At 39.9% G+C, this 24,448-nt stretch overlaps 1 protein-coding gene across 1 annotated transcript in view; it reads right to left on the bottom strand.

Moving 5' to 3' along the window:
• Positions 1 to 15,940: 15,940 nt before the first annotated feature.
• The window catches only part of Gucy2f (guanylate cyclase 2F, retinal), an 89,743-nt gene continuing 81,235 nt past the window's right edge, over positions 15,941 to 24,448 (bottom strand). Inside the window, exons 17-18 of the mRNA XM_042690053.1 lie at positions 16,120 to 16,208; positions 15,941 to 16,029 (exon numbers count right to left, since the gene is read on the bottom strand). Coding sequence (XP_042545987.1) covers positions 15,942 to 16,029; positions 16,120 to 16,208 — 177 coding nt within the window. The 3' untranslated portion in view covers position 15,941. The remainder of the gene's footprint in view (positions 16,030 to 16,119; positions 16,209 to 24,448) is intronic.

Raw genomic sequence — 24,448 nt, 5'->3', positions numbered from 1 at the left:
AGGAGAAACATGGGAGGGTTTGCAGAACAACTAATGCTTAACTAAATTTTGTAAAGTTGATAGAATGTAGTAGTAGACAGTAGAGAGGAGCAGCACATATAAAGGCATAGGATCAGAAAAAGTTCAGGGATATGCATGTAGTTGGGATTGAGAATCAACTGTAAAATCTAAGGTAGTGAACACTGGACTGAAAACTTACTAATGAATTTATTTAAAAAGGAACATTGCAGATTTTAGAAGATGAATATTATAAGATCTGAACTATAGGCCTAGAAAAAATCCTCTAAAGATTTACACACAAAAATGGTTAGGAAACTTTTATGGAGCAACCTAACCATTTTGTAACATGCTTTTAGAATTCTGTATCTAAACACCATTAGTATCATGTTGCACTTTCACATTATAGGCATAAGTGGGGATGTTTCATGTCTGTGTTTGTCCTGTGGATTTAGTGACTAAGTCAACCCAATTCTTACTAAATGAGGAAGTTCTACAGACTTACCTTACAAGCATTCTTAGAATTTTTTTCTGACTCTAGTTTGCTCCTAGGCCAAGATTTGTCCAAGAGAACAAATTGGTCTTAATTCTGTACCACGTTCTTAACCAAGTTAGATACTTTCACTTACAAAGAAACTAGCCCCACCAGCTAGTTCCCTAGATGGGTGCAATTATTGCTAATGCTACTTAAAACAATTGCTTTTCCTTTGCTCTCTCATCCTAAGAAATCATGACTACTGAAAGTTCATCTGGGACTACTTCTAAGGATAGGTTCAATCAGCTCTGATGCAGCCAAGATCTGTGAGTACCAGAGGCAAAGCCTCTCTATGGTCAGCTTGTACTCACTGAGAACAGAACTGTACCCACTCAGGAGATTCTATGGCTGTAGAGAAAAAGGATCCAATTATTACCTTGCTTTGAAGTTTTCAGGCTGGTCCCCCTCTGACTTACCTCATTACAATTGAAGTTCTCACTTGGATGATAGATACACTAAAACTATTTGTGATATCTATGTCACCCATCCTCTCTGGTATTTCTGAAATTTTATTTCTATAAGGCTGAAACCTTGTAGTATAAACTATGAATGAATCCATAGTATCCAGAAGAATTGTAGATTTATTTTTCACCCATTTGAGCCAAGTCAAGTTTGGAACATGTATGGATATGGATGAGATGCTGAGTACATGTTAAAGATGACTTAGTGACAAGGAATTCTTGGTCTTTTCTCTCTCTCTAGACTGTGATATCAACACATTTAGCTGCAAATATCCCAAACCAGATTATTCCTGTCAAGTCCATGCCCATACTACAGCTATGTGTCTTACCCAAGAATCTCTAAAAAGAAGTTCACTGAAAGGTTAGGATTTGAAAACTCAGATCTTTTTTGGGACTTGGTAAAAGTGATTGCTCATCTACTAACTATATAGTGACTTTAGGAAGGAATGTTCTTATTTCAAAACCCTATACTTTTTTCCATTGTGTGATGGAGTCGCAAAAGGTTCTGCCAACTTTATAATATTTGCATATTAGTTGCTAGGAACTTTCTGCCTTTGAAAAGACTTGAGTGACATCTGAAGCTACACTAATTTACACTGAGCCAAAATAAGTATATAAATTAGTGGTCACTTCCTCCCTTATAAGAGGGATTTTAGAAACCACACCAGAAAAACCCCAAACAACAAGCAAATAACAGACATATACTTTTTTATAAAAGGCAATTTGTGTCTGTTTCTATGGCTTACCTGCCAGGCATCTTGTCCTGAAAAGAAAATATGGGCCAGACACAGAATAAATGACAATTCTATTAGCTGGGCACCAGTGGCTCTCACCTGTAATCCTAGCTACTCAGGAGGCTGAGATCTGAGGATCATGGTTTGAAGCCAGCAGGCACAGAAAAGTCCCCATGAGACTCCTATATCCTATTAACTATTCAAAAACTGGAAGTGATGATGTGGCTCAAAGTAGTAGAGTGCTAGCCTTGACCAAAAAAGTTCAGGGCCAGTGCCCAGGCCTTGAGTTCAAGACCTACAACCGACAAAAATAGAGAATTCTATTGCACAAGCTCCATTATTTTAATGGGCTGTGTAATCAACTAGCATGTTAAGGAGTATCTTTGATTAGGTCACCCAACCATGAAGAGATGTTAAAAAAATGGTGAAACCATTGTGATGTTTTGCCTAATTAACACATACTTGATTCAATAGAGTGCATGAAGTATTACTATTTGACTACTTGGTACCTCCTACTCTCCGCAAGTTGATTTCATTTGGAATAAGATCAAAAATGGTATGAGATGAGTAGATTGATAATAAAATTGCTTAGACTAAGCCTAAGTAAAGGTAGACAAAATGTGAGTCTTTGGAACAATACTTCTTAATAGACTTGATTTATGTAGTAACCCAACTGATGAGGTAGATAGCTTTCTGCTATAAGAACAAGTATATCATTGCAATCTATCTACCATCAAAACAGATCCAAATTCTACCACCAAAAATATAAGTAACATTTCCAAAAATAAAATAAAATCAATATATGTTGATTTGTTAATGAGCTGACTTGCATATTTCTTTAGCTAAATGGATGATAGAATAATGTAATAATCTATTATATAAATCCAAATAAAAACAAAATATAATAAAGAATCCAAAAGGATTCTGAACATTTCTAGCTTCCTTCATGTTTTTGGGTTTTGTTTCCTAATTTTGTACAATGAATAAATAAATATATTGCTGATTTAGACCTGTAGTAAAAAAATATCTAAAGAGAAGGACTGAAATAATCCCCCATAAGATGACCAATTTTTTTACACTTGCAAAGTAAAACCTCAAAAAGTTAAATATCATTAGCATATTGATTTCTATCCACAATAATTCATTTTGAGAAGGGCCAAGCCATAAGGAAACAAAAAGATGTAGGGGATATGATGAAGTGATTAAAATCATGGAAAAGTTCACTTAAGTTGCTTTCCAAATATTATATTTTATACAAATATGTTAAGAAAACAACGGTAAGGAAATTGTCTTGGTCACCTGAGGTATGAAATCCAGCCAGTGTGTTAGTAGCAACAGATGAAGAAAAATAATCAGTTTTATGTAGGAATTAGACTGTACCTTACTAATTAAATCAAAGGAGAATAAAGAATGTTTTCTTCTTAAATAAACATATTTTCTTCTTAAAATCACAAAGCCAGATTGGAGAAAATTTACTTCTTGGACAATGCAGAAGTTATTAATTAAAAAGAATCCAAGAGTGCATGGAGTGGTTTTCCATAGGGCCTCACAATGAAATCAAGCAAAGAAGACAGAATTATGTACAAGACATTATTAATAGACTAGAAATGACTTGGTTAACATGCTGGACTAGTAGAAGACAAAGGAGAGAAATAGGGCAGAGTGTCAGATACAGAACTAGAGATCACTCTCATTAGATTGTATTGCTCAACCAAGGTTTTGGCTGGCCAGTACATATTTAGCAAGCTATAATTCCTCAGATTAGAAAACTGGACTATGTTGATCCATGGAACCACAGAGAGAGCTGCAGCCCTAATCTTCTTCCGTGCTCATGCTAGAGAGCAATGCTATCTCTTCTGGGAGAAGAGAAGGCCCTGTTGGTTTGAAATAGCTCTTGAGTCTTGACTTTCTCTACAAGTTAACTTAATAGCTTGGCTTTTGGCTAAGACCTTGACATAAGTAGAGGATGATATTTTGTATCTCTTTCTTCTGTACCAGGTCTAAGAATAAGAATGGAACACTCTACTCAAGAAAGTGAAAAGGCAACAACCATTCTGCATTCTCTTGAACAATACTAGCACAGTAAATAGTCTACCTGAGACTGAGAGAATTTAAGAAGTACAAGGGTACTATGAAAGAAGGTTGAGGGAAAACTGATGAGAAGAGCTGTTGACTTTAAACTCAGATTCAAATAGTGAATTGATAATAGAAAAATTAAATATTAGTGAGAAAGGTACCAAATTATGCCTTAGGCATTTCTTTCTTTAAAAAGGGTTGTTTGAAAAGAATTAACTGCTTTCCAAGCTGATATGTTTGGGTTCAGCTGTTTTAATAAAGAGATTATTTTTATAATAAAAGAGAGGGAAATCTTGCTTAACCATTTTAAACATGCCTGTGACTTAAGACTTATTGCTTTAGTCCATGTGACTATGGCAAGCCACTGCCAATAACTCTTTGAAAGTGAAATCTGGAAAACTAAATACATAAAGTAAAACAAACCTTGAAAGTGATGTGTTTTACAGGTAGGGATAGGGTGCTGAAAGGCAGGATGGGCAAGAGAAGGGAAAGAAAGTACAAAACATTCCGAGAATTGCTCAGTTGGTTCCATGACTTCTCTTTCACCCTGGCAATTGATTCTTACATATACTTATTGTATCCAGAACATGTCCCTGAGGTCCAGTGAGAGCTCACATACAGAGGACAATTGAATTGTGTTGCCTCAATTCCTTTTACTTACAACAACAGTTTTTGGAAGGATTTTGGATAATGAACAATAAAAAACAAACAAACTCCTTCTTAGTCCTCAGTTATCTAAACACCACAACTAACCAGACTGTTTTCCTCCTCCCTTGCACCCTAGTCCCTGTGCATTCCAGCCCATTGAGGTCACAGGAGTGGGATTCAGATGTATGTTTGCTGATTTTGTTTTCCTGGCACTATACTCATAGTAACTGAATTATAAATTATACTCATTAAGTACTTACTAGAGGTTCAAACAAAATGGGAAAGGAAGTGAAATGCCTCCTACTTTTTGTGAAAACAGAGGCCTTCTTATCTTATGTAAGTTGAGCCTGCTATTCATGGATCACTAAAGTTGGACTTCATTCTCCTTGCTTCCTTAGGGTCCACATCCATAGCAGCTTGTAGTCAAATAGCCCTTTTGGTGATAGCTGGGTAATGGCAAAGCTTATGAGCAAAGTTACTTTCCAGGAGCTCCCTTATGCTGAAACTAGGCTTAAATATCTCTGGAGATAGGTCATTCTTGGGAGTTATAATCATTCACTATGTCTTGCCCAGTCAGAATAATAATTCAACTGGAGTGAGCTTTTCCATTGCTTCACTGAGATCCGAGTCATATACTGAAGCCCCTTAAGCCTGGGAAGGGGAGAAAAATAAAACAGTAAGCATAATGTCTCCATCCTACCCCATCCATAAGATTTCAATATGGATGATTCCACCCCCACCATCACCACCACCACTCTCTATATACTTTGTGAATTGCTAAACATTTCCTAGACCATTGAAAAAATAAACATTACATTTGCCAGATTTGAATAATTAGGTAATGTTATTTGTAAGGGTTATTTACAAATTGAACAAAAAAAGAGGCATGGTAATATATAAATGTACTAATGAGGTGTATCCTAAGCATTTGTAAGTTAATGATTTGAGACTTAGAATAACTTTCTCCATAGAAACTGTATTATATGTGGTGGTCTAATTTCATTTTACGTTTTTCATTTATCATCATCATCATCATTATTATTATTATTATTAACTTTAGTTAATACAAAGGTGTTGCCATTTAACAAAACAGTTTATGAATACAAATCCACAAAGGTGAGTTCCGGGAAGATGGCGGAGGAGAAGCTGGAATCTGAACAAGCTCTTGCATAGAAAACAGTTTCAGAGTTCCAGTGAACAGTCCCAAGCCAGAGAATCACACCAAGTGTGCCATCACAGGACAGAGAGTTAGTCAAGAGAGGGGAAGCCAAGCAGACACATCTGAGCGCCTGCCAGCAGCTGCTGCTGCGGCGGCAGGGTCGCAGCGGCGACCACAGCCGCGGCCATACCTGAGCGCTCACACAGAGAGTCCGGGACGAAGGAGCCAGACGCAGCGGGCGAGCGGATTCTACTCAACACCAGCAAGAACCGACAAGGAGCGGACAACTTCATCCTGCACTTTGCAGACCAGAGACGACCCGGGATCCAAGACTCGGCGTGAGTAGAAGCCCGACTTCCTCACTCCTTCTCCAGGAGCAGAGGAGGGAAGGCCACCCCTCCCCCCCCAGCACCGGTGATCTCCATCTTGGATACCGACAAAGCTCGGAGGAGCGGCTAGCTGCAGCTCAGGCCTTGGAATAAAACTAGTCATTTAGAAGGTCACAAGAACTTAACGGCGAAGTGACCTCACAGACTCAGTTCCATCCAGGGAAAAGTCACCCAGCTCAGGCGCCAGCCATTGGAGTGGCTCTCCTCACTGGGTAACCAGAGCCAGAGGCTGCCCCTCCCTCTAGCAGCCACCACAATCAATTGAAAAACAGAAACCCTGAGAATGGCTCCAGGCTGGGTGCTGTGAGTTTTTTTCACAAAATAGCCCCAGGGAAAAGCTACTGTTTGTTGAAAGGCCTCAACTCTACCCAGAACCTAGCCTCATCACTGCATCCCCCTCTTTTGTGATTCTCAAAGCAGATCAGCCTCCCAGTAAACCTGGGAGGGGGATCTCAAAATCTTGGGTAAAGCAGAGCATTTTTCTGCCTGTTCCAACAAACTGACTTAAGAAACCAATCAAGCCACAGGACCTCAAGCTGACCAGAGACTCCAACCAGACTCTGGTTACAGACAAAAGGGAGATACAGGACTCTTCCCACCCCTCCCAAAAAAAAAAAAAAATCAAAGAACTTATTTTTCTTCTTCTTTTCTTTTTTCTTTTTTTTGTTTTGTTTTTTTTTTCGTTTTTTGTTACCTTATATATATAAAAAAAATTTTTTTTGCTTTTCTAAAACTTTTATTAATCTTTAATTTTTGCCTCTTCTGAAAAAATAATTGTTTTCCACTAACTTTTTTTTTTCTTTCTTTCTCCTCTTATATTTTTTATTTTAGGAATACGTGAATGTGTGTTTTCCTTTCTTTTCTTGTCTTCTTTCTCTTTTTCTTTCATTCTTAATTATCTTTTTGTTTTTTGTCTAGCTCTACTGAATTTCTGATCTTTTCTTCTCACTTTCCTATCCTTTCCATCTTTTCCTCTTTGTTCTTCTTTATGTGACTTAACTCTTGTCCTGCACATCCTCAGATAAACCCGTAGTTAACCAGTAGACCCTATCCCCCATTGTGTACACACTTAATCCACAAACTTATTACTCAATTCAAAACCTCTGAGACTTAAATTCATTAATAGCAGTACTACCTCTTTATACCTATATAATATTTTAAGTATTTTTTTAAAGTTTTTCACATCTCCTCTATGTCCCTCCCTTTCTCTCAACATATTCATATTCCTCTATAAATAGATGGTCTTTTAATCTCTAAAATAACATTAATTTTTACGTTTCTATTTTTTTTTCTGGTCTCTTTTCATTCCCCTTTCCCTTTCTTCTTTTTCTCTCTCTCTCTACTTGCATCCTACCCAACCTATTTCCTGCATTGTGATTAGGACATAGTTAACTCTCCCTGTGCCTCCCCACACCAATCTATTCCTATTTTTTACCCACATCTCTCCCTAACCCTAATAATTTCTGGTTTTCCAAATTCTTCTCTGCGGTTCGAAGCCCTTTAACATATAGTTGTTTGATGTCGAATAGATGTATCTGTTGAACTAGATTGTATCTGTAGACTATTGACTGTACAAATGCAAACTTTGGTTGATGGTTGCCTTAAGATAGTGTTCTAGCACGAAACTGGTGCTATCTTCATCTCAAATGGGAAGAGTAAGCCAAAAAAACACAAGAAAAATGGCAAATTTGGGTATCTCAAATCCCAATCTTGATAATCAGGGGTTAGAAGAGATAATGAATAATCCAGAGGAGAGGTCCCAAACAGCTCTACAAACACTGCTGGCAAACATGATAAATGAAAAGTTTGACAACGTACAAAGGACTCTGTATGAGCGTGATAGGGAGAGAGAGGAGGCATCCCAGAAGTTTATACAGGAATATCATAAGCGTGAGGAAGCTACTCAAAAACTGATACAGGATTTGCGTGAACAACTTGAGAATACTCAAAGAGAAAGGGAGGAATGGCGTGAGCAGGCTGAGAACACTCAAAGAGATCTGCAGGAATCCCACGAACGGGAGGAAGCTAATCAAAAAGTAATACAGGAATTGAGAGACCAGGTAGAGAACACACAAAGATCACTAAAGGCATTCATGGAATCCATTAACAAAGAGCTGAAGGAAGTCAGGGAGACCACAAAGGGAATGCTGAATGGAACCCAACAGAAGGAATGGGAGCCCAAAGAAACCATAACCAATCAACTAAGCGATTTGAGGACAAACACTGAACACCAAATTAAGGAAGTAAAGAAATTCATACAAGACCTAAAACAGAGCTTCAACAAAGAACTTGAAGCCATCAAAGCTGACCAACTAGAAGGAAAAGAGATAAAAAACAAAGTAGAGAGTCTTGACAGCAGGTTAGACCATGCAGAAGATCGAATCTCAGGGATTGAAGACAGCCTAGATATTATAGAGAAAGAACATACAACCATCCAAGACAAGTCCAAGAAATATGATAGATCTATCCAACACCTGGAAGACACCATCAGAAGGCCTAATCTAAGGGTAATGGGTGTAGAGGAGCACCTAGAAACAGAAGTTAATGGTCTAGGAAATTTGTTTAACAGGATCCTAGCAGAGAACTTCCCAAACATGCAAAAAGATAGGCCTGTCCAGATACAAGAAGCCTTTAGAACCCCAAATAGACCAGACCAGAATAGGACATCCCACCACCACATTATAATCCACACAGGATCAACTCAGAACAAGGAAAAGATCCTTAAAGCTGTCAGAGAGAAAAGGGTAATCACTTATAAAGGGAAACCAATTAGAATCACCTCAGATTTCTCAGCAGAGACAATCAAAGCAAGAAGAGCCTGGAATGATGTATGCCATGCCCTAAAAACAAACAACTATCAACCAAGAATACTGTACCCAGCTAAACTCTCCTTCATAACTGAAGGCCAAATAAAAACCTTCCATAGCAAAGAAAAATTGAAACAATACATCTCCACCAAACCAGCCCTACAAAAGATTCTTAAAGATGTCCTACACATAGAAAACCAACAAGACCGCAATAAAGGCCAAGAAACTGCACCCAAACTGAGAATCCAAGAACCATAGGAAGAACCCAGTTTTCGCAGCCCCCAAGAAGGTAGATAACATGGCAGGAACTCCCAAATACCTCTCAGTCCTATCTCTTAATGTTAACGGACTGAACTCTCCAAGTAAGCAACATAGACTGTCTAGTTGGATTAAAAAACAAGACCCTTCTATCTGCTGCCTGCAGGAGTCACATCTTGCCCGTAAAAACAAACACATTTTCAATGTTAAAGGCTGGAACAAAATCTACCAAGCAAACGGACCACATAAACAGGCGGGAGTTGCAATCCTAATATCAGATAAAATAGACTTCAAATTAAAATTCGTGAAAAGAGATAAAGAAGGTCGCTACATACTAATTAAAGGATCTCTCCTTCAGGAGGATATTACAATTCTAAATATCTATTCGCCAAACAATGGAGCACCCAAATTTATCAAAGAAACACTACTTTCCCTCAAATCCCACATAGATCCAAAGACATTAATTGTTGGGGATTTTAACACACCACTCTCCCCACTAGATAGATCAACTCGGCAAAAACTCAACAGAGAAACCGCAGATCTAAACAGCTGCATAGATCAACTAGACTTAACAGACATTTACCGAACATTTCACCCAGCAGCATCAGAATACACGTTTTTCTCAGCAGCACATGGAACGTTTTCTAAAATAGACCACATTTTAGGCCACAAAGCAAACTTGTCTAAATTCAGAAACATTGAAGTTATACCTTGCATTTCCTCTGACCACAAGGGAATAAAATTAGAACTCAGCACCAAAAGCCACCAAAGAAAGTCTGGTATCACATGGAGGCTGAACAACACACTGCTGAATCATGAGTGGGTCATGGAAGAGATTAGAAAGGAAATTCAAATGTTCATGCTATTCAACAAAAATGAACACACAAAATACCAGCTCCTCTGGGACACAGCAAAGGCAGTACTCAGAGGCAAGTTTATAGCTCTGAGCTCCTACATCAACAAATTGGAGAGATCTGTAACTAACAATTTAATGACACATCTAAACCTCCTTGAAAAAGAGCAGCAAGATAAACCCCAATCCACTAGACGGAAAGAAATAATCAAAATTAAATCAGAATTAAATGAATTAGAATCCAAAAAAACTATAGAAAGAATCAACAAAACAAAGAGTTGGTTCTTCAAAAAACTTAACAAAATTGACAGACCCTTAGCAAATCTTATCAGAAAAAGAAGAGAACACACCCAAATTAATAAACTCAGAGATGAGAATGGAAACATCACCATGGAAACAACCAAGATACAGAACATTATAAGGGAATAATTCTCAAAACTTTATGCTAATAAGTTTGAGAACCTGACAGAAATGGACCTCTTCCTAGCAAATATTGACATGCCAAAACTAAACCAAGATGACTTAAACTATCTTAATAGGCCCATATCAAGCATTGAAATAGAAACAGCAATAAGAGACCTCCCAGCTAAGAAAAGTCCAGGACCAGATGGTTTTACAGCGGAATTTTACAAGGCCTTCAAAGCAGAGCTCACACCAATTCTCCTCCAACTCTTCAATGAAATTGAAAGAGAAAGCTCACTACTGAACACATTCTATGAAGCCATCATAACCCTCATCCCAAAACCAGGCAGGGACTCATCAAAGAAAGAGAACTATAGATGAACATTGATCCAAAACTTCTCAACAAAATTTTGGCCAACCGACTTCAACAATTCATCCAAAAAATCATACACCACGATCAAACAGGATTCATTTCAGGGATGCAAAGCTGGTTCAATATACGCAAATCAATTAATATTATTCATCTCATCAACAGGAGCAAGAATAAGAACCACATGGTTATCTCAATAGACGCAGAAAAAGCATTCGACAAGATCCAACACCCCTTCCTGATGAAGGTTTTGGAAAAATTAGGAATCCATGGAACATTCCTCAATACAATAAAGGCTGTATATGGCAAACCTACAGCCAGCATTATACTCAATGGTGAAAAACTAAAGCCATTTCCTCTTAACTCAGGAACAAGACAAGGATGCCCACTCTCTCCACTTCTCTTCAATCTAGTATTAGAATGCCTAGCTACAGCAATAAGACAAGATGTAGACATAAAGGGGATCCAAATAGGGAAAGAAGAAATAAAACTCTCCCTCTTTGCAGATGACATGATCTTGTATTTAAAGAATCCCATAGACTCCACTCCCAAATTACTCAAGCTGATTCAAAACTTTGGCAAAGTAGCAGGTTATAAAATTAACCCCCAAAAATCAATGGCTTTTCTGTATGCCAACAATGAGAAAAGTGTGGCTGAAATTAGGAAAGCAACTCCATTTGTAATAGCCCCACAAAAAATAAAATACCTAGGAATTAACTAAAGAAGTGAAGGACCTCTATGATGAAAACTTTAAAATCTTGAAAAAGGAAATCAACACAGAACTTAAAAAATGGCAAAACCTCCCATGCTCCTGGATTGGAAAGATTAACATCGTGAAAATGGCAATACTTCCCAAGGCTATCTACAAATTCAACGCAATACCTATCAAAATTCCACCCTCATTCTTCAAGGAAATAGAAGAGGCAATCCAAAAATTCATATGGAACAATAAAAGACCCCGAATAGCAAAAACGCTCCTCAACGGAAAGAACACTGCTGGAGGAATATCAATACCAAATTTCAAACTCTACTATAAAGCCATAGTAATCAAAACAGCTTGGTATTGGCATAAGAACAGACCTCAGGACCAATGGAATAGAATTGAAAACCCAGAAATGAACCTACAGACCTATAGCCATCTAATCTTCGATAAGGGAGCTAAAACAATAGAATGGAAGAAAGACAGCCTCTTCAGTAAATGGTGCTGGCAAAACTGGTTAACTACATGTAGAAAACTAAAGCTAGATCCTTATATATCACCCTGCACCAGAATCAACTCCAAATGGATCAAAGACCTTGAACTCAAAGCAGACACTCTGAAAACATTACAGGATGGAATAGGAGAAACCCTAGGTCACCTTGGCTCAGGCCGAAATTTTCTGAATAGAGACCCGGAAACACAACAAATCAAAGAAAGGTTGGACAAATGGGATTGCATAAGGTTGCAGAGCTTCTGCAGGGCAAATGACATAGCTAGCAAGATCAATAGAAAGCCCACGGATTGGGAGAAGATCTTTACTAGCCATACAACGGACAAGGGTCTCATATCTAAAATATACTTGGAACTCAAAAAATTAAACCCCCCAACAACAAATCCTCAAAGAAACAACTGCCCAATAAGTAAGTGGGCGAAAGACTTAAAGAGAAGCTTCTCTGAAGAAGAAAGAAGGATGGCCAATAGACACATGAAGAAATGTTCAACATCCCTAGCCATAAAAGAAATGCAAATCAAAACAACATTGATATATCACCTCACTCCAGTTAGAACAGCAAAAATCAAGAACTCTAACAACAACAGATGCTGGAGGGGATGTGGACAGAAAGGAACCTTACTTCATTGTTGGTGGGAATGTAAACTTGTTCAACCACTTTGGAAAGCAGTATGGAGGTTCCTCAAAAGACTCCACATAGAGCTCCCCAATGACCCAGCAATCCCACTTTGGGCATTTACCCAAATGATCACAAACAAGGCCACACTAAAGCTACCAGCATAACTATGTTTATTGCAGCATTATTTACCATAGCTAAGATATGGAACCAACCCAGATGCCCCTCAGTAGATGAATGGATCAAGAAGATGTGGCATATATACACAATGGAATTCTATGCCTCCATCAGAAAGAATGACATTGCCCCATTTGTTAGGAAATGGAAAGGCTTGGAAAAAATTATATTAAGTGAAGTAAGCCAGGCCCAAAGAAACATAGGTCCCATGGTTTCCCTTATTTGCAATATCTAGTATAGGTATGAGTCAAGTGGAAAAAGTCAGAGAATGTGATGTTATGAAAACGAACCCTCAAATATGTATTTTAATGTTTTTGTTTCTTTCATGCATGTGTTTCTAACGCATTTATAAGATTATTTCTTTGTTGCTTTGTATGTCCCTCCCCCACAGTGTAACCCCCGCTTTCACTATATTTGATATCAGTATAACATGTGGAGGAGACGGGGACAAACAAGTCATTTAAGGATTCAGGTGGACCTGTTGCAACAATGAGAAGTACAAGATGTCATGTCAAAACCAGCTTTACAATGTCGGTGGGGGGGGGGGGGATATGATTGGGTGGGGAGGAGGGGGGAGGCTGGAAAGGGAGGTGAAGGGTAAACAAAGGAGGAGGCTGCAAGGCTTGGTAAGAAATGTATGCATTATCCTGCCCATGCAATTGTAACCCCTCTGTACAGTATGTTCTCAAATAAAATAAAATTAAATTAAAAAAAAAAAAAACAAATCCACAAAGGTTAATTTAACCCACATGGAGGAAGTAGAGTTACATTAGAGCTCTGGTGAGGATCCTGAATCATGAGAGCAGAAAAAATAGTATGCTATTTCCCCATTCTTAAAGTCCAGAGGACAGGTTGGAAACAGGTGAAATATAAGCTGACTTTTCTACCTTTATACTATTTTTCACCTTTCTCCCATTCCGCGGGGATATATTGCTCTTCCATTCTCCTAAGCCTGCCACTGTAACCCAAAACTGCCACATTCCTCATTTCTCTCTGTCCCAGTCAAGATAAAATTGTTAGGTCCTCTCAAACAGCCACTTCAGCTCACCTCCATGGGGTATGGGTTATTAACTGCTTCTTACTTCCAAAAAGCAAGTTTATGATTAAAAGAAGAGACTTTTTCTGCCTCAAATTAGGTAAAAAATTAGGCAAAGCAAAAGGTGATGAAGTAAAAAGTAGGTTTGAGAAGTTGTAAATATCTGGCGACTCAAGATGACAAGGCAGCCCCTGTGATCAGTTCCCCAAGTCTGTAAAATTTTCTCAATTTTCCCAGGTATTTTTTCTTCCTTCATGTCTGACCACTAAAAGCTCTCCAAAGGTTTTAGTTTTCTCCAAAACTGCCATGATGGTGGCAGCACTTCAGAGACATTCATAGATATTATATTATGTGTCTTTCAGAAGTTGGGTTTATTCCATTAAGAGTCAATCTATAATTCATAGAAATTTTAGAAATATTCCACAGTAGGTGGTCTTGCTGGGCAAAATTAATATAGGACATTGAATGGGAGATAAATGAGGTGTTAGAGTGGTTGGGTTTAAATCAAGCTTTCTGGAATTTATCTAGAACATACTTCTTGGAGATGATTGTGATTTTCACAGGCCTCCATGGCCATTGTGGTCAATTAACATGCTAAGTAAATCACAAATACAAATGACACCTGGATTAAAGGGGGAATCTCCTCTTGAGTCACTTGCTTCAAGGTTTCATATATCCACAATCCACAAAAGCTGTCTCTCTCTCAAAGGGTACAGAGGAGTACATTTGTAAATGGCCTAAACGACATCCATTTGCATGCAAAAGGAGCATCACTGAGTATACAGCCAATGGCAGTGTGTGAGCTGCAGTAAATTAAGCTGCAAAGTTCCACACATGCTTAGATATGGATGTGTTCTTATATGGTACCTCCAATGTCTGCATCAATTTGTCAAAGAAAATCTCTCAAGAATTTCTAAAACTTTTTTCAGGGCAGGAGGAGGAGGAAAGAAAGATGAAGGGGAGGGAGAGAGGAGAGAGGGAGAGAGGGAGAGAAGGAGAGAGGGGTAGACAGAGGATGTGAGTGATAGTGTCCCTGTGCTCCCTTAACCATAGAAAAGAATGTTTCTAGAAATTGGATGATGGTGTGTCCCAGCTACCTATCTGTGTCTGTTGGTCAGCAGGAAAGAACAAAGCAGAGCTCAAGGTGGCAGTGAATCCCAGAGTGGTACAGGAGACTGCAGAGGAGCTGTTTGCTCAGTACAGAATCCTTTTTGAAGCAGAAATGTGCAACTAGTACATAATACCTATGATTGTTGCAGTAATGAAGGTTTGATGGGGTTTTCTTAGGAGAGAAACAGTCACAGAAGTTTAACAAACTCCACAGAGCCTGGTGCGAAAATAGGAACTGTGTGAGTTCTTTGGTAATTGCTACTAGGATTGTGATTATTCTGGAGCACGGTAGAGAGCAAGGCAGCAGGAATGGATGGAAATGTCCTAATGTTTACCTTAAAATCTTGTAATTTCTAAAGATACATGTAGAGAGAAATGGGATATACTGTCAAAGTGGCCATGGGTGAGAGCATAGAAACCAAGAAGAGAAGAGATATTGAAAGGAACACAAGAAAGCTATGGATTCCTTAGAGATAAACATGTGATGGTAATTAGCTTGCTGTTGATGCTTCACAGTTATCCAGTCATAGAAGAGAAGGTAGCATGAGGATCCTGATTACAAGCCAGACAGTTTAAGAGTAGCCATATTTTAATTGACAATGCAAATCTTGCAAGAGATCAAAAAATGTCTCCAGAAGAAATGACATGAGCACCCCCTTCAATATGGTCTTGCCAGTAGATCCCAGAAAAAAAGACACAGTTGCAATGTAGCTGTGTTTCCTAGATAGACCTAAGTCTCTAGAGATCTGAGGTGGCTCACCATGTAGCCCTGGTCTTCAACAATAAAAGAGGCAGGTGCACCTGCCTGATAAGTGGATAACAAGGCCAGACTTGTTAGCATTTAAATGTGTTATCAGTGCAAAAGGGAAGGGTTTTTCTCTCTCTCTCAGGCCAGGGTAGCCAACTTTGCTCAGTGTAGCTCAGTCTACAACAGCCTTCCCACAGCAAAGGTTTTGCCCAACTGAGTGGAGTTTGGAAGTTCACCAGCTCCATCCCACTCTGCCAAAAGAATGAAGGCCATGACTGGTTCACATGCCAAAGGGAGCCCTAGTTCTGAAAATCTGGCAAGGCCTTATGCTCTGTTTTCCTGCTGGCCATTACCTTATGGCTTATTTCTCACCAACTGCCTTTCTGCTTTTCTTCTTTGGAAAGCTGCAATCTCCGTTGGTTGTAGGCCATGGCCCACTTGCCTGCAGGGCAGAAAACACCAAAAAAGATAGTGAATACAGTATAGCAGAGCAGAGCATATGAAGATTCATATACACATGAGCTCTACTCACCCATCTTTGCCCACTGGTGGTGGTACAGGGAGTGGCTTTGTGAAGCCTTTTTTTCCAACTAGCCAGAAGGTTTCCTCTGTGCCTTTGCCCTTATTATAGAAAACACGAAAAATATTAACCACAGTGTAACCAATTTTTCCAAAGAAGTTCTTCCCATTAGTAGGTACAAGCATTCAAACTCACAACTTACCTCTACTTTCCCCTTTTCACCATTGTCTGGAGTTTTCTTTTTTTGTAGGCCTCCCTTACCCTATGTACCTGAGGTTCAGGCAAGCTCCATAGACTGCCAGAGCAGCCAGATGAAGGGAACATCATGTCAAGCTGTCACTCAGACATTTTGTCTACTTATCACCACATAAGTCCATCTTTCAAAATATGTGACTATTTGTTATAATAGCAACCAAACATCTGGATGCTCAATTTAAGATGTCATTTTTGCCCTCATCATTGGCATTAAATGTATCATTGCCTGTTCCATCCAGAATATACAAATTCAAAGTCTATTTCTCCATGTATACCCTGCCATCCAATATCTCTCACAAAATTCAAAAATGGAATAAGAAGTGGAAATGAAAACAGGTTCTATAACTTGTTTTGAAGCCCAGAGCATCCTGGTTGCTTTGAGAGGTCTACATTCTGCATTAATCCTTTCTCCTGCCAAATGATTCTTATAGGTAGGGCAAGATGCCAAGGAAGCCTCTATCCTTAAGAATTGTTGGTCTGGGAAGAGGCAGGGAATGTAAACCCAAGCTAGTCACCCTAGGGCCATCACTCATGTCTAAAAAGGAGCCAACTTCTCTGCCTCTCTTGTGCCTTCCCCTCTTCTTAGCAAACTTTCCTTTTCATGTATTTCTCTCTCTTTTCAGGTCTTTTCTGACTATTCTCTCACTTCCTCTAATCCAGAAAACACCAGCTTTACTAAAACCAAGAAAAGTAATGGAATGTATTTCTGACTCATTAATCTGAAATATTATCTCACAGTAAGTAGCTCTCATTTGGAACAGTTCTAAATTGTTTAACTTAGAAATGCCAATTCAATTCGTTCATTTTAAATATCAAATCACATATATTCATTCCTTAATAGTAACGATATTAGCCACGATAATAACTGGCACATTTAAGTGGAGAATCTCAAAGCATTTTGCAAATATTTGTTCAAGGCGATGCCCCTCCATAAGACAAGTAGGAAATGAACATGCCTGTAGTCCAACTTCTATTAACCAGCAACCAACTAATTTTAGAGTTCAAACAATGGGACTATTTGGAGCTACTCTGTTTTCATACAAATAATAACTTGAGGATACAATCTATCATGACCCCTTCATTTATTTCACCCTTCCTATAATAGAGCCAAAATATAGATCTGGCTCTGTCCCCTGAACAGTTTGCAATATAGAGAAAAATGACTAACAGGATATCTCTTGGATTTTAAGCATATTAAGCACAGTTCCTCTGCCTCCAGAGCTCTTTCTTTTTCTCACAGCACCTAGTGAAATGTCTTCTACACACAGTTGCTCAGTAAATCATCAGATTGTTCCACTGAGTGGAAGTTTCAACCCTTGAGAACTTGGAATACTTAAGGCTTCCTGAAGCTCACTTTGGTAAGACATACTGTTAAAATTCAAACTTGACTCCATCCCCCAGCCATAATTAACTGTCTTGTCATCTAAGGCCGGTAGGGCAGCATGCCGATTTCCAAGGGAGCTTTGTAGAGATCAGGATTATCCAGAGATAGGAGTAGGTCCTGGGACACACTGGGATGCCAAAACTAATGGTTACAAAAGAGGATGGGAGTGTCACAGGCTCAGGCAAGCTTCCAAATCAAAGAGTATGAAGGGAAGCTCCAGGGGCTTTCTGAGGTTTTGGATCTCATCCAGGAAAATTCTTAGAATCCTAGCTCTCTGTTTACCCACTCCACTTCCACAATTCTGTTGAAGACATGGACAGAGGGGAAACATGAATAGCAACCCATAAAAGCATAGTGCAAATGTTTTGACCAAGTATCTGTCCCAGGGTAGTCCAAGAAATTCCCCCAAATAATAGCACCTTGCTTTAGCATTGCACTTTAAGACACTTTGGCATCTCTTATTTTATTTAATCCTGAAGCAATCCTGGAGGGCAGTTTTACTATTAATCTCATCATAGTAATTAATCTGCAAATGGTGACACTGAAGTTCATGGAAATGACCTGACGTCAATAGCAGGCAAAGCTGAGACTTGAACCAAGTTTGAAACTGATAGCTTCTTCAACACATTGAGTCAAGGGCCAGGTCTCAGGCAGAAACACAACTCTTGGGAATTTTAAATGTTGTAAAATTAATAAGCTTTCCTGATAATTGCAGGTCTAAAGAGTCCTCTGTGTAGGCAAACAAGAGCACACAAAGAACTGGATTTGTCCAATGTCATGCACTGAGTCATTGATGAGATGAGAACAGAGATCAGAGCTTGTGGCCTTCATGGATCTCACCAATATAACTTATTTCCCAGCTCAGTCTTTAATGTGTGTGTATGTATGTGTGTGTGCGTGTGTGTGTGTGTGCACACACACGCAATTGCATGCATGCATGCACATTCACTCATGTTAGGAGTTTAGAGAAGGGGTACAAGAAAAAATTTCAAGACTTACTAAGGCTTATGGATCTAAGAAACAAAGTGAGAAAGTATCCACCAAGCCACAACATAAAGTGGCTTTTAAAAGTTGTATGAGGAGTTCTCAAGATGGCGACGGGGCAGTAGGGAAACGCCACAGCTCTCTCCAACCAAAAAGAGAGTTCGAGTTCCAACCTTTAATCTCCCCAAGAGACCGACAACAACAAAAAGACGAACACTCAGAGAAAAACCAGAGGTGGAAAATAACAAAAAAAGAAAGAGAGGAAAAGAAGAATTTCAGAACAGAGAAGAGCGAAGACCCCTCCCCCAACCTTTACTGGCCGCGCGGCAGTGCGCCAAGCCGCCGGCCAGCCGGCCCGGCAGGGGCTGCCGGAGCCACAGAGACACAGGGGGCTGCTTGCAGATCACCAGGTACCGGATTGCAGAACAGCGGATCGCCAGGAACAGAGAAACCTACCAGCCAGGAGTCTCCACGAGGATCCCACCCCACCCATCACTCTCCACCGGGGCGGAGAGGCTCCATCCCGCCAAAGCCGCCCGGCACCAGCAGCGCCACAAAGGGACCTGTCCGCAGACCACCCGCCCAATCACGATCGCAACGACCCGGCGGGGGGCCGCCCAACCCAGCCCGCAACCACCCCAACTGAACTCGGACTGCAACAACAACTGACGGACTGCAACAACAACTGACGACCTACAGGGTGAGTACCCATCAGGGGACAGGGAATCCATCAAGGGAGACCAGAGCTGGAGGGAATCCCCAGACCCTGACCTAGACTCCCTACCCCAACACCCGGACCACAGGACCCACTAAAACTGGGAACTGTTCGAGAGCCCCACCAGCCGGTGGAGCACACTCTGCTGGCCAGGCCAGAGCAAGAGCGCCCCGGGAAGGGAGCTTAAATGCTCAAGCCAGGAACAGTGCCCCTGGGTCAAGACTACCAACAGTAGAAGAAATTTGAACTGTGTCCTCCAGGCTGCATAACCAAGGTGGTATACACATTAGCACAGGCCTAACGAGCGCGCTCCAGGCTGGGGCCGGAACCAGGCCAGGGGACCGGCGCCTGAACAAAGCAAAAAGGGTCAGAAGTGGGGCTGTGGCTCAAATGGTAGGGTGCCAGCCCTGAGCTGAAGAGCTGAGGGACAGCACCCAAACCTAGAGTTCAAGCCCACAACCAGCCCAAAACAAACAAACAAAAACACATCAGGAGCCCATAGCAGACTCCAGTATTTGGGAGAGTGCATCCAGAGCATCTGATCTTCCCAAGAGCACCCGCAGGAGCAAACACAAGCAGTCTAGGCTGCTCAACCCTTCCAAAGGCGGGAATTGCTACAGCAGAGAGCTGAGAATCCTAAGTGAATAGCAGCTGGAAATAGGCTCCCAACAGAATCCAGATCAGACACAGACTCTCTCTACCAATAGAGAATCAGCAACCAAGCAAAGACAGACACACCAAAACAAGATTGAAGAGCAGTCTCCTGAACCCCCATGCGAAAATCACAGAGAAAAATCACAAGGTTTACCACTACCCAGGACAGCAAGCTCACCTCAAAAGCCAGCAGCCACGCAGGGGAGAGCCCCAGTGGGAGCAAAGCAGGAATGGAAGACAAAAACTACATCCAAGGGTTGCTGGAGGCAATGACTCAAGAAATAAAGCGAGAAATGGATCAGAAATTGAAAGAGCACAAGGATGAACTATCAAAAGATATACAGGATATCAAACAAAAATTGGATGCAAAAATAGAAGCTGCACAAACCTCAGTAAGAAGTGAGATAAACGCCAAATTAGAGGTAATGCATACTGATATCACCTCATTGAGAGGTGAGATCAGTACTCTGAGAACCAACATTGAATCCATAAAGGGATCCATTTCCACCATGCAAACCACAATAGAAGCCACGGTCAACAGAGTGAATGAAATGGAAGGTAGAGTGTCAGATACAGAAGACAGAATACACCAACTGGACCAAAAAGTGACAGATATGGAAAAATCACTCAAATTAAACCAAAGGGAAATTCAAGAGCAAGCAGATAATGCTAAAAAATTTAACCTTCGCATAATCGGAGTGGACGAAGGTGAGGAATTCCAGAGCAAGGGAATGCAACACCTATTTAACAAGATAGTCAATGAAAATTTTCCCCACCTCAAAAACGACCATCTTAACTACATCACAAAAGCTTATCGAACACCCAACAAGCAAGATCCCAGGAGAAACACTTCTAGGCACATAATAGTAACAATGATGGATCTGAATAATAAGGAAACAATCCTGCATGCAGCAAAAATGAAGAAGGAGCTATACTACAACGGGAAAAAAATTAGAATCACTGCAGATCTCTCCACACAAACAATGAATGCAAGAAAAGCCTGGGAAAGCACCATACGAGCCCTGAGAGCCAATAACTGCCAACCCAGACTGATATACCCGGCAAAGCTAGCATTCACATTCGATGGAGAACTGAAAACTTTTAATAGCAAAGAAAAACTAAATGAATACATAAACATTAAGCCAGCATTACAAAGAATTCTAAGAGGGGGGACACAACCTGAAGAAAGCAACCAGGAACTGGGACCTGCCCCAAACAGGCATTACTCAAAGTCTAACTGAGCAAGCACAGGAGGAAAGGAAAGAAGAAAAACTTAGGAAAACGGAATGGCAGGGACAACAATGCATCTCTCTATACTTTCTCTTAATATAAATGGGCTGAATTCGCCAATTAAAAGAAAACGAACTGAGGACTGGATCAGAAAACAAGACCCATCCATCTGTTGCCTTCAGGAGACCCACCTCTCAGCCAAACATACAAACAAACTCAGAGTGAAGGGGTGGAAAAGGATCTACCAATCAAATTCCCCCAATAAGAAAGCAGGTGTAGCTATCCTGATATCTGACAAAATAAACTTTTCATTAAAATCAGTACAGAAAGACAAGGACGGACATTACATATTAATAAAGGGAACAATCCAAGAGGAGGATATAACCATCATCAACTTATATGCCCCAAATATCGGTGCACCCAGATATGTTAAACAAATGCTCTCAAACTTACAGAATAAAATAGATCCCAATACGATAATACTAGGAGACTTTAACACGCCACTCTCACCAAAGGACAGGTCTACCAACCAGAGGATTGGCAAAGAAGCTACCGAATTAAGTGAGGCCATACTTCAAGCGGAATTAACTGACATCTACCGAGTATTTCACCCTAAAACAACACAGTACACATTCTTCTCAGCAGCTCATGGAACTTTCTCCAAAATAGACCATATCATAGTTCATTCAAGGAACTTAAGCAAATACAAAGGGATCGACATAATCCCCTGTATCCTATCTGACCACAGTGGAATCAAGCTAGCTCTCAATAACAAAGCATACCGCAGAAATTTCTCTAATACATGGAAATTGAACAGCACACTCCTTAACAAGGCCTGGGTAACAGAAGAGATCAGAGAAGAAATAAAGCATTTCCTAGAACTCAATGAAAATGAAAACACCTCACAAAGAAACTTGTGGGACACAGCAAAAGCAGTCCTGAGGGGCAAATTTATTGCCCTCAGTGCCCACATCAAGAGAATGGAGACAGACCAAGTAAATAATCTCATGTTGCAACTAAAACAGCTAGAAAAACAAGAAAAAATGGGACCTAAAGCTACTAGACGAAGCCAGATAACCAAATTGAGAGCAGAGATTAACCAATTAGAAAATCAGAAAACCATAACCAAAATAAACCAAACAAAAAGCTGGTTCTTTGAAAAAATAAACAAAATTGATGGCCCGTTGGCAAGATTAATTAAAAAAAGAAGAGAGGAAACCCATATTAATAGGATTAGGGATGCCACGGGAAACATCACAACACGTACCCAAGATATCCAAACAATTCTAACAGACTACTTTCAAAAGCTATACTCTCTAAAGGAAGAAAATCTGGCGGAAATGGATGCATTTTTAGAGAAATACAAGTTACCCAAACTGAGCAAAGAAGAAGTTAACCAATTAAATAAGCCAATATCCTATAATGAGATACAGGAAGCTATCAAAAGTCTTCCAACAAAAAAAAGCCCAGGACCAGATGGATTCACAGCAGAATTCTATAAGACCTTTAAAGAAGAACTAATACCCATACTCCTCAAGCTCTTCAGAGAAACAGAGAAGGAGGGAGCTATCCCAAACTCATTCTACGAAGCCAATATCACACTCATCCCCAAACCAGGCAAAGACCCAACCAAAAAGGAGAATTACAGGCCAATCTCCTTGATGAACACAGATGCAAAGATCCTTAACAAGATTCTAGCTAACAGAATCCAGAAACACATAAAAAAAATAATACACTATGATCAGGTAGGCTTCATCCCAGAGACACAGGGATGGTTTAACATACGTAAGTCAATAAATGTAATCCAGCATATCAACAGAGCCAAGGTCAAGAATCACATGATTATCGCCACAGATGCAGAAAAGGCCTTTGATAAAATTCAACATTCATTCATGCTAAAAGCTCTGGAGAAAATAGGAATAGAAGGAACATTTCTAAAAACAATAAAAGCCATTTATGACAGACCAATAGCCAATATTATACTTAATGGGGAAAAGCTACAACCAATCCTCCTAAAAACAGGAACAAGGCAAGGATGTCCACTGTCTCCACTCCTCTTCAACATAGTCCTAGAACCCTTAGCCAGGGCAATAAGGCAAGAAAAAGACATTAAAGGGATCCGCATAGGGAAAGAAGAAGTGAAACTATCCCTTTTTGCAGACGACATGATACTATACCTCCACGATCCCAAAAACTCCATCCCCAAACTTTTAGAAATCATAAGTCACTTCGGCAAAATAGCAGGATACAAAATAAACCCACAAAAATCAGTTGCCTTCCTATACACTGATAACGCACAGGAAGAGAGGGAAATAAAGGGAGCAACCCCATTCACAATAACCTCCCAAAAAATAAAATATTTAGGAATTAACCTAACCAAAGATGTAAAAGAACTATTTAATGAGAACTATAAAAAGTTAAAGAAAGAAATTGCAGAAGACACTAGGAAATGGAAAGACCTCCCATGCTCCTGGATAGGCCGACTTAATATAGTAAAGATGGTGATACTTCCAAAATTAATATACAAATTCAATGCAATTCCTATTAAAATCCCAATGACGTACATCACTGAAATACAGAAAACAGTCCAAAAATTTATATGGAACAACAAAAGACCTAGAATAGCCAAAACAATTCTAGGGGATAAAGACAATATGGGAGGGCTATCCATGCCGAACTTCAAACTCTACTACAGAGCTATAATCACAAAGACAGCATGGTACTGGCACAAAAACAGACCCGAAGACCAATGGAACAGAATAGAAGATCCAGATATAAATCCACAGGCCTACAGCCAGCTGATATTCGACAAAGGAGCCAAAGACATACAATGGAAGAAACACAGCCTCTTCAACCGCTGGTGCTGGGAAAACTGGGCAGCCACATGCAGAAAACTAAAAGTGGACCCCAGCCTATCACCATGCACCAACATCAACTCAAAATGGATTAAAGACCTTAACATTAAACCTGAATCTCTGAAACTACTGCAGGACAGAGTAGGAGAGACACTTGAACTAATAGGCACAGGAAGGAACTTCCTGAACAGAGTCCCAGGGTCACAACAAGTTGGAGAGAGACTCGACAAATGGGACTACCTTAAAATAAAAAGCTTCTGCACA

This window comes from Dipodomys spectabilis, unplaced genomic scaffold (assembly GCF_019054845.1).
Source record: "Dipodomys spectabilis isolate Male_0828 unplaced genomic scaffold, ASM1905484v1 ptg000132l, whole genome shotgun sequence".
In the NCBI taxonomy this organism is placed as follows: domain Eukaryota; kingdom Metazoa; phylum Chordata; class Mammalia; order Rodentia; family Heteromyidae; genus Dipodomys; species Dipodomys spectabilis.
Note: the sequence above shows the minus strand (reverse complement) of the source record. Positions and strands in the feature narration are given on the sequence as shown.